The 11,555-nt window shown below is 45.1% G+C and overlaps 1 protein-coding gene across 1 annotated transcript in view; it reads right to left on the reverse strand.

The window, feature by feature from the left end:
• Positions 1-11,224, reverse strand: part of LOC128835880 (deubiquitinase DESI2-like) — an 82,705-nt gene extending 71,481 nt beyond the window's left edge. Inside the window, exon 1 of the mRNA XM_054025756.1 lies at positions 9,862-11,224. Coding sequence (XP_053881731.1) covers positions 9,862-9,900 — 39 coding nt within the window. The 5' untranslated portion in view covers positions 9,901-11,224. The remainder of the gene's footprint in view (positions 1-9,861) is intronic.
• Positions 11,225-11,555: the final 331 nt, after the last annotated feature.

Below are 11,555 nucleotides of genomic sequence, written 5' to 3' on the forward strand. Positions count from 1 at the left end.
AAGATAGATCTACAGTATGTAACATACCATATAGTTTGTATATATAAAATCATGTTACACTGTGAAACACACTGATGAGAGAGGAAGAGAAATAGTCACAGTGAAACTTATACAAGACACCACATTTATTAAGCAACCTCCTGTCTTCTGAAGTCACACCAAAGTATCCCCCAACATAATGAGTATGTTCTGCTGGATCTTTATTAGATGAACCCGTCCATGAAGAAACTCATTGGTCACTCCTAGGGGAGTCATTTCAGACATGTTTCTAAGTATTTACACGTAGAGAATATACAGTAGTTTGGTTTGAAAGCTTTATTGGTATGAGTTTGGAATAGCTGCATTACTCAGGATAAATTGCTAATCCAGCAGGGAGTTGCATAGTTCAGCCCAAATGATGATCAAATATTTGTTTCACCCACAAACCCTTAAAAAAAAAAGAAAGTCTCTACATCTGCCCTATAGAAATTGCACACACATCATTTGTTTGTGCACAACCTATTTTTACACATGTGGTACATGCTTGTGCAATTTTGTGAGAGCCAGTACATGGGCTGTATACTTGAAAGAGTCCTCCCCATATGATTTTAAATATCAAATTATTTTCAGCAGAAATGACATTTCCATAGCACACAATGCTGCTGATTTGTTGCCAAGCAATGTCGCTAAGCATGATCTCTCTTTCAATGATAAACGGGCCACTGAATGGCATTGCAGTGTCACCCACGCCATAACACTCATTCAAGAAAGACTGAGAATTCTTGAAGTAAAGGAGGAAAAAACCCACTCATATACAATAAATTACAGCAAACTACGTCACAATCACAAAGACACTCCCACAGTTTTTAAGTTTTCCCAACCATCATGACATACTGCGCATATTAGTCACTGTATTGCAACTTTACATGATTAAGCGCCCGTAAGGCAGCTCGTCAGCATCCAACAGTCATATGGCAACTTATGCAACCAAGTAGAAAGGATGATTTAGGTTTGGTATTGGCCTCATTAATCTTAAACTGAGCAAGTATATATTCACATAGAAGGCCTGCTTCTTGGCTGGGGTAAATTGGAGTTGCTCCATTTTGCATCCCAAGTGGCTACCAGAAGGAAAACTGCCAGCTGTCTTGGCTAACGGATATCCATCAAAATTAAAATGAGCAGCATAGTGGATGACATTACAGCCAAGAACACTGAGCATTAAAACCAAAACTAAACTCAGCAAGCATGCTGGTGGGGAGGAGGGGGGGGCAGGGGAGGGATTATCTGGGATATAAACCATGTACGTCTTTGCCTTTACAATTCCACTTGCATTGGCGTAAAAAGGCAGAGAAAAGTTATTTGCCCATGGCCAGAGAGTTTCTCAGAGCTGGGACTGGAACTCAGAAGTGCCTAGCTCTCAGGCCTGTTCTCATACCACTAGAATATGTAGGAAATATATCACAGGGCATGAACTGCCCAAGGTCACACAGGGTCAGGGTCAGAAGACAGAACTTCTTGGCTTCCTGTTCCATCTCTGTCAGGAAGCCATCAAAATTCAATGTGCTAATGGGGGGGAGGGGGAAAATATGTATAGGGAAAGGAAAATGGAGGGTCTTAAGTGCTTGCCCCATCCAAGAACTACCAGAAGTTCCTAAAAACAGATCAGGTTCAAACTCTCTGGCCTTGGGCAAATAATTGAGTCTGGTGTATATAACTAGGAGTTATTTTCTCTCTCACAAATCCCAGGGAAATTCTCTCTATTGACCTATTGAGCTGCAGGTCATGCTATATTCTAAGAAGAGTTTCTGGCCAATTGTTCACACACTCAAAATCCTATGGCAATCCTAGTAATGAAAGCTTTTTTTTCTTAGAACACCAATATCTTATAAAACTGCTTGCAGAAGGTGTTGAGGAGAGAAACAAAGCAAATCTTATATCCCAGGAGAGCTGTTGATAAGACTGCAGGGAAAGAAGAGTGGCAGATCTGGGGTTGAAGGCCAGGAAGCCATGTTACACACAGTTCACAGCATACTTTCTTTACTTTGCAAATCTGCTCCAGCCTATTCCCAATGACAGATCTTTCATGGCTATCTGGTAAGTGCCCTGTATTTTGGACTGGGGCAGTGGGCCACTTACCAGACAGGCTGCCTTGCTTTTGTCATTCTGAGCACCCTAAGCCTGCTTTTCTCCAGAATGAAATGGGGCTCTAGGAGAACATTTTAACACTGCACTTTGCCCTTCCCTAGTACTGCTTTCCCTTGTTCAATCTATACGTCAATGAACCTGCCACCAACCCAGTAATGGAAGTTCACCTATGCAGACAACATCTGCTGTGGGCTACAGACTCCAACTTCCTCTGGGCTGGAGAAGACCCTGAGTGACGACTCTGCAAAGCTGGCTGACTACTGCAAGACATGGCGCCTTCAGCCTAACACCAGCAAGACAGTCTCTAGCACATTCCACCTCCACCATGCCAATTCTAAGAGAGAACTAAGCATCATAATGAATGGCCAGAGGCTAAAGCATGAAGCCTACCCAGTTTACTTAGGCATGACGCCCAACTGAACACTGACATACAAAAGCCACCTGAGCAAGATAGCAGCAAAGATCAAGACACGCCACAATCTTCTCAGCAAACTGGCAGGTTTTTCATGGGGAGCAAATGCTCCAACCCTAAGGACTCAGCCCTTGCCATCTTATACTCAATAGCAGAGTACTGTGTGCCAGTATGGAGTCAGTCGGCACACACCAAAACTTGTTGATATGTAATTCAATTCAACAATGCGTATCATCACAGGAACTTTCCAACCGACTCATCTTTCAGGGCTTCCAGTTCTGAGCCACATTGCTCCCCCTTACATCAGGAAGGAGATTGCAACAGGCAAGCTGCTTGAGAAGATACGTGCTGACCCAAACCTACCTTTTTCAAAGACCTTTTAAACCCACCAGCTACACATCTTTTATCACAACACCCATTGTGGTTGAAGTTGCCATGCCAGGATGTGATAGCGGAGTTCCCATGGCAGGAAGACTGGTGCTTATCACCAACCACCAATCAGTTTCTCATCACAGACCTTACTGCTAACCCTCCCAGCTTCGACCTGCCATATCTTCAATGGGCCCTTCTTAACACAGTGCGAATTGGGCGAGGCCTCCGTGCAGCCAACTAGCACTGTTGGGGTCTTCGAGACAATCCAAGCTGCAGCTGTGGTGCAGATCAAACAATGACACACGTTGTCAAGGAACCAAATTCAGCGGTGGGCTCCAAGAGTTCCACTTGGCCACTAAGAATGCTATTGCTTGGCTCGGTGAATACGCAAAATGTTAAATAAATAAATACTGCTTTCCCATCAGTGAACCCTAGATTACCAGCTATCAGTTAAACAGTTTTCCACTCTTAGAAAAAAGCCCATGCTGTGCACTGCCATAGAGTTTGCTGTGGCATAAGGAATGCCATCGATTCACAGACTTGCTATGTGAACCCACAAAAGGGGGTGTCTGCCTTCACTCTGCTACTAGTTCTATCAGCCTCATGAACACACGTGATTTACATAGGATACGGTCAATCAGTTTTTTCCAGCAATATAGGCTAGCTCAGTAATAAAATGATACAAAAACACAGGAACTTTACTTCTCTCTTTCCCCTTCCTAGACAGACAAATAAATTCATTTTGGTGGCTGATTCTCCCCCTCACCCCCCAAAACATCTCTCAAGATTCAGACAATTGCATCATCCTGATGTTCTTGATGAGTGCAAGAAGGTCAAAAAATCCAACCTTGATCAAACAAGAGAAAATTGGATGATTGAGGGGTAGCTAACAGAGGCTAGGACACCAGTTTAAATTCAGCCCAGGTCACTTGTGATGTAATGTAGTTATCTGATAATACTCAGATATACCACACATCACCATATTAACAGATACACCTGATGATTGTTCAGGGGCCCAGGGGCAATGAGTTGGTGGCTTCATTTCAGTTGCTAGTGGGTAGGTGACCATTTTGCAGAATACTACCAGTTGCTGAATAGCACAGAAGCTAAGTACTGAATGGATTATGAGCAAGTCTGTCCTGCGTTCATGGATTTGTCTCATATGTTCAGAGAATCTCTACCTTCCCAGATGCTGGTATAAATGAAAGTAACTATTGTAGGGAGACCCAAACCATAACCCCAGGCCTGAATTTTGCATCTGGAGCTGAACTTTGTGGGCCAGATGCTCAGGTTGTGGATGTTTCATACAAGCTCTACATTATACATGGGCCCAAATCAACCCCCTGGATCCGGATCCCCACCTGAACCCCACCCTCTCTAACATGCCAAATCCAAACACCCCAAACTTTGCGAAAGTTCAGAGTTGAGTTCTCTTCTTCCCATCAAAGAGATACGGGATCAGATCTTCAGCTGGGGTAAACTAATGTAACTCCTTTATGGAGCTATGCTGATTTACACAACCTATGGCCCAGGGTTAGGGTGCTCTCCTAGGGTGTGGGAGAGTTGGGATCAAGTCCCTGTTCCACATCAGGCAGAGTGAGGATTGGAACCTGGCTCACCCACATCCTGGGTGAGTGCTCTAACCACTGTTTAGTGCAAGTCATGGTGATATAGGTAGAGCTAACACCTAGTTTGAGTATTCTGCCAGGGATTAGGTGCTGGGCATCAGGACTGAGATGGCTTTGCACATGCCCACTGGAAGAAATTTAAGCATCTACAGGGTTAGGTGGTGGGAGCAGGGTGGTCTGAGGATCTAACTTTTGGATTTAGGCCTAATGTCGTAGTTAAGTGCCTAAATCCCTTTGTGGATCTAGCTCGTGTGTGTCCAAACAAGCTGAATGGTTGAAAGAAATTAAATAGCTGGTGTAAAAGCTTATGGCAGTCAGCTAGAAGATATGGGCATAACTGGATATACCATGGACAGGTAGTTAACTTGTCACCCTGATGACAAAGCAGATTGTTACATTGATAGTTGGCACATTTCTGGCAGTTGCTAAGACAACAAAAATCCATTTATTATGCACAAAGAGACACATTTTGCTGTTGGACTCATTAACACAGACCATGCCACTTACTCTTTTAGCCTTCTAACTGGTTTATTATTGTGAGGTTTAGATGAGATACCCAGCACGCTTTTGATTCCTTCTACTTGAACTAATGGACTCAGTTTAACTGCTTTCTCTTTACTTTCCTTGATTGATTTCCTCTCTCAAATATACCAGAGAAGAGGGATGTCTAGTTCCATTCCATCATTTTATCCAATGCCAATCCATGAAGAATATCTGGCTGAAACTGAATGGTGGAAAGACTAAAATGGTAAGCGTAGTGTGGAAAGAACTTACCACCTCTAGAATATCACCCTACACTGGAGGCATCTGCCTTCAGATCGTTAATACAGTCTACACCCTCAGTCTCCACCTGCACCCTTCAGGGCTTCTGAAGACACAACTAGCCATAGCTGTGAAAAATGCCTTTTTCCACCTGCAGCTGGCCAGGAGACTGCACCCCATCCTGTCAGCTTCAGATTTAGCCAGAGTAGTTGATGCATTTGTGACCTCAAGGATTGATTGCTGCAGTTTTCTGTACCTACATATGAAACCAACAACCTTAAAAAAGCGGCAACTGCTATTGAACAGCAGCTCCTTTCTCAGTAACACAGAAACTACATCACCCCAGAATTAATCTCTTAACTATCTTTCCTTTGAATACCATATCACTCAAAGTTTTGGCTCTCATCTTCAAGTCTAACCTGACAAACTGCCTCCCCCTGCACAATCATGACTTCCCACAACAGCTACGTTTCATAGGAACAATGGAACATGAGAGTGAGATTCATATCTACAGAAGACAGAGCTTTCTTGGCAACCGACCTGTGCCTCTGGAACTGACTCCTGGAAACGAAGAGGATGACCACAAACCTCAGCACCTTCAGAGCAATATGCAATCCTTTCTTCAGCGTTGGCTTCCCACAATAATACCACAAATATATATATATATATACACACATATACACACACACAAACAAACCTAGGCCTGGTTGACTGAAGTGGAGAGAAAAAATGTGTGTGTTCGCTTTGCGATTTCATGAGCCACGCAAAGAGAGTGATGGGTGCTATATAAGAACCTAGATAATAGACACTGTCATTCTATAATCAGCTAAGCAAATGAGAGACTTATGCATAGATTTTCAGTGTCAGCCCCTTGTTGTCAATTATTGACTATCAGCCACTTGGATTACAATTGATTAAAAGATACCTGGAAAATGCAAAGAAGCCAATGGCTCCCCAAAGTGAAATAATTACATTCTGGCTATCATTTTGAAGGTTGTGATCATGGGGAAAATGTAAGATCAAGTTTGCCTAGAACACACTGGATTCTCATTTATTCCCATGAGAATCAGGAGTAAATCCAGTGAAATCAGTGGAATGACACTAGTGTAACTGAGAGGAAACTCAAGCCTATGCTTTCAGGAAATACAGAGATCAAGCATTACAGCTCTACATTTACTGCAGCCACCAGGCCTGATTCACCATCGCACTGCACCTGGTGTAATCATTGGCACCAGGGCACAGTGGGTACCAAATGCTATCAGGCCAGATTGGTAGCATTTTTCTGCTAGACACAAGGTGCAAGGCAGTGGAGAATCATGACAATTTTAAAGATAAAGCAAGAGAGCAATTATATACATGGACAGCTGTTAATTTAACAGCAGACATGTGCCATGTAACTGACTGAAAACATTATGAGATTGTCTGATGACCTTAATCTGGGCAAAACTGACTATTCTTTAGAGAAGTGTTTTGGCATGTCAGTGTAGTTAGCCTGTCAGAGTTAAATACTTTCAAATATTTGCAATCTTACACCTTTGATTTAGTATCTTGATCGTTATTAAATATTAGTTAGGTTGATTTAGCTGATCATCTCAAAATAAGCCACAAATACTTAAAGGAAATTCCCAGACATTCAATAGACCCAGAGATGGACTGGTTGAAGCAAGTTATCTTACAATCTCACTAATGTTTGGGCTGCACTAAATAGCTTAATTTTTTTCTCCCCATCTTAATCTGAAAGGTGCCCTGATTTACCCTTTTAAAGCAGCAGTACTATCTAGGCAGCAGCCATCCCCTTCAGAACTTGCACAACTCATTTCATGTATCCATCGACTACACTCTCAAACAGATTCAAACTGGGCATGTAGCAGTTAAAAGATTCTGAACCCCATGACCGGTTGCTGAGCCATGCAATCACTTTAGATTCATGTTTTGAAATCAGTAGGTTAACAGCCCACCTATTCTATTTTTAAAGTTTTCTGTCTCAATAGGTCAATTCTCCATCCTCCTATTCTTTTGTGCTCTTTAGGCAGAAACAATATATAATTCAATCCCCATCTATATTGTAGGTGGGTAGAATTGCTTTTATTGATAGTAAGTTGAGTACTTGGAAACTCTGAACAATTTTTGCTCAATTATTTTGTGCTGGGAAAAAATCGTTCGATACTCAAGACTACACAAAGAGGATATTTCATATCTGCGCAGAGGGTTCTTAATTGAACTTTTGCCCCAAAGCTAAGCTTTCCTGTAGCTAAAGTGCTCCCTGATGCCATGCTGGGGTCATGTTCTTTGTCAAGAAAGCAGAGCTTTAAATTCTAGTTAATTGTTATCCCCAGCTGCCTTCCCCCCCCCCTTTTATTAATGCCACTTTAAAAACAGTTATTTATGTGTGCAATTGTTTCCCTGCTGCCCCATAACTCCCCACCACAATGTAATGAACTGCATGGCTATATCCCATGCTGTATGGCATTAAAATCATAGCACCAGTCAAAAGAATGTAGCCCCAGCAGTTATTATATAGAAACTGAGTTGTATGCGACTCAGTAATAAGGCAAGCAGTTGGAACATGAAACCAGAATGCTTTCTATATACAGTCATTAAGTTAGGGGTAACCCAGGGGATTAATAATGAGGTATGAAGACTTTCACAGTTTGGTGGAGATCAAAAATTTGTTTAGTCTGAATTAAATTTGTGGCCTCAGCACAGTTCCCTGTGGACAGGCATACACATCACAACACAACTGGCAGAGGGAAAAAAAGCCCTTAATAGGCATCATCTTTGGTGACAATCACAGAACAACAGTCAAGGACTGAATGGGCCATGGAAACTGGGTTCCCCCCACCTTTGGAGGCAATCCTTTCAGCTCAGGTTTGAGGCATACTGAGAATGGGGCACCAAAGGAAAGCTTACACTGCTGCCCATGCTGTAACATTGAGAAGGAGAATCAGCAGAATTCACCCTGCAGGGCTGTCAAGCTGACACCCTTCTCAGTGAATTCACTTACTAAAAAAATGAAGGAACCAAATGGAGGTGGTGTTGGTCTGAATCTTTCTGGAATGAACCATCCTCTGACACTTCACCTTTCCAAGGCATTAGATAGAATGATTCCTACTACAGTCTCACAAATAAGGCACTGTTTTGGGATGCCAACCAATTAAACATGAACTACAGCAGAGTGCATTCCAAAAGAAATGAAAGTATGTCAGCGTGGTTCATAAAACAGAGAGAGCCTTCAGGTGAGGCTCAGTATTGTATATGCCAAGTTAGTCTAGCTGGATTCCTCTGTGTCCTTAGATCTAGGTGTTACAGTTTAAATAGTACTTTTCTCCCCCACCAGGAGTACTTTAAGGCTTCCCAGCTGACAGAGAATCACTTAATCTTTGCTGTAAATGCCAACACTTCATTTAAAGTGTCCCATTATTACTATTTTTGGCATTCATTATGAACCTCCACATCATAATTCATTTGGCATATGAGTGTTATATGTTCCATGGACTCTGTTAAAAGTTAGTGTTAATTACCACTGTATGGAGTTAAAATGAAGTGTCATGCCATAAATTCTTAAAGTGTGGGATTGGATAGTTATGATCAAGTCAGATGTTGGGACTAATAAAGTGATATATTCCACAGAAAAGTTAATTAAAAATTGTGGGACTGATGGAATTTCATATTCTTGGCTTATAAAGGACAAATCGGGTGAAATGCTTCCCCATCAAAATGTCCCCACTCTGAACGCTACTCAATGCCAATCATTTAAGAGGGAGCTGGGTACAACTCTTATGAGTGTATGTGGGAACCATAAATAAAATGGTTTGTTCAAAGCCCTCTTATGGTTTTGAGTTGTACCATGAGTTTATTTGAGATTTCTGTTTTGTTTATTGATTTTAACACAAATAAGTTCTCCTTCCTCTCCCCCCCCCCCAAAGGGATGGAAAGGAGAGCTGTTAAATATGCTGTCAACTTTAAGAGAACATTCTCAGGCATGATCATGGAGTGCAGAATACTTCACTTCCCATACCGAAGCTTTATCAGTTAAAATTGCTTATCACTCAAGCAATTACTATTCGCCTTAAAAAAAATTACCCAGGTCATTTCTTCAAGCCTTTTCCTAATGACAGGCTCTGTTCAACTGTTCCAAACATGCGAGATTCGGATTTGGGTTGTTAGTTTTAACAACACTAAAAGAATATTTTGGAAACTGTTTTTCCTCCCCCCAGGGCTCTCTCTCCAGCCTGATGCTTGATAGCCTTGAAAGTCAAGGGCATCTAGCTCTAGGAATAGGAGGCGATCGCGCCTCTCTCTCTCTCTCTCTCTAGCTGCGGCTTCGTAAATTGAAAAGTCAATTTCACTAATCTACAGAAAATCCAGCACAGTTTTACCTTTAATCCGCTGTGATGTGCTACAAAAAAAGCCAGAGCCAGCACCACCCCCGTCAGCCAGAACAAGAAAAGCTTGGAAAATTCAGCCTCTCCGGGGCTAGATGCTAGGTTCCTCATCTTGGTCTTTCTGCGACCAATCGCACGCTGTCATTCCCCCACCCCCATCATATTGTTTCATACTCACCATATCATAAACATTCAGAATCACCGGTTCATTTGCCATTGTTGATTGCGGCGGACACTGGATTTAAACCCCCAAATCCCTGCCAGATGTGGCGCGGCCCCCAGGGTACGCTTTTACCCTCAGCTACATAGGATGGGAAATGTCTTTCTATGGTCGCGGAAGAAAGAAGCTGGGGTGGGGTGGGGTAGGGGGACACACGCTTTTCCGGGTGCCAAAGTTGTGGGGGTGTTTTTTCACCCCCCACCAGCAGAGTCAATCCTGGGTTTCTTTCTAACGCTGCAGCTCATCGGGGTTGCTGCATTGGTACAATACACTACCCAGGCACCCTCCAGCCTTGTAACTGCCAAACCAAAGGACAGCCAGAGCAGGCTCTTTGCAAAGGTATCAGCCCCCCGTCTCCAGAAAATATGCAAGGGGTGGGGGGGTTGAATTAGTGAAAGAGGGGAAGACTCCCAGGCAAAGTAGGCATTCAAATGGAGCAGCCGAATAGGTAGCAGCACAGCCGGCGGCGGAAGGTCAGCTCCCCATCGCTGCGCTGGCGCGGGTAGAATCAGGTCCAGATCGCTGCCCTCATCCTCCCGGGGTCACCGCTCCCACCGGGGCCGGGCTTGGCTTGACACAGCCGCGGGGCGGTGCTGCGGTCCCCGCGTCTCGGTGGGAGCTGTCCGGGTGCTGAAGTTTCTCTCCGGGTCTCTTCTCGGGCCGCGGGCGGGGAACCCTGCGGAGCCGAAAGGGCATGGGAAGTCGCAACAGGGAGCTGCGGCGGGACTCCGGCTCCGGCCTGGCTGCCGGGTGGGGAGAGGGACGCGCCGCAGGCCAGACCAGCCACTGGGCTGTCAGCGAGCCCCGGAGTTACTCGGCCATCGCATCCGTAGGAGTTTGTCCCCGGCCCGGCGTGCAGGGAGCTGCCCGAGTGCTGAAGGGCGGGCTGGAGCGCGCCCAGCGCGGGAAACCTTTGCTCTTCCCGTCCCGGTGAGCTGCGAACCCTACTTCGGGATCCGCTTGTCCCGCAGCAGCCAGTCTCCGGGCACTGGGAGCCGATGGAGCCCGCGCCGCTCTCTGCGGGGCCGCTGCATCCCCGCCCGCGGATGGGGGGATCCGAATTGGGGAGCGGGCTGAGCGAGCAGTGTCGCTGCTGACAGCGGCGAGCTCGGGAGTTGCCTAGTTAGGCAGGCGCCGGGCACTGGCAGCTCCGCAATTTCTTGCAACCGACTCGCAAACAGCGTTCAAATCCGAGCAAACGGGAACATCCATTGCGGTCAATCCCCTCCTGCTCTTCCTTTCGCTTTAAGGGAATCGCGGGGTCTGGGCTGGGGGGATGGGCGGCAGGGGGCTTCCTAGAGGCATCCGTTTTTCCGGGGGAGCCGCGAGCTGACCTTAATGCTGAGGCAGCGCAGATCTTGCCTGTAGTACCCAAAAAGGGGAGCTGGGATGACCTCATCGGAGTTGGAGGCGTCGCTCAGGCTCTCTGCCAGCTTGCAGCCAACCAGATCTGAATGAAAAGTGCAGGGAGCCTGTTACATCAGCAAAGCCCAGCATTCCCCGGCCCTCCTCCACAGGCAACAGCTGAATGCTTTCCTCCGCCACATGGGAAACACTCAATAGACGAGAAGGTCTCTTGGGGGTGACAATAACCCCAGTGCTGATGGCCTGGGAGTCAAAGTACTGCACCTGCCTGCCTAGATGGTTCATTA

This window comes from Malaclemys terrapin, chromosome 4 (genome assembly GCF_027887155.1).
Source record: "Malaclemys terrapin pileata isolate rMalTer1 chromosome 4, rMalTer1.hap1, whole genome shotgun sequence".
NCBI lineage: Eukaryota > Metazoa > Chordata > Testudines > Emydidae > Malaclemys > Malaclemys terrapin.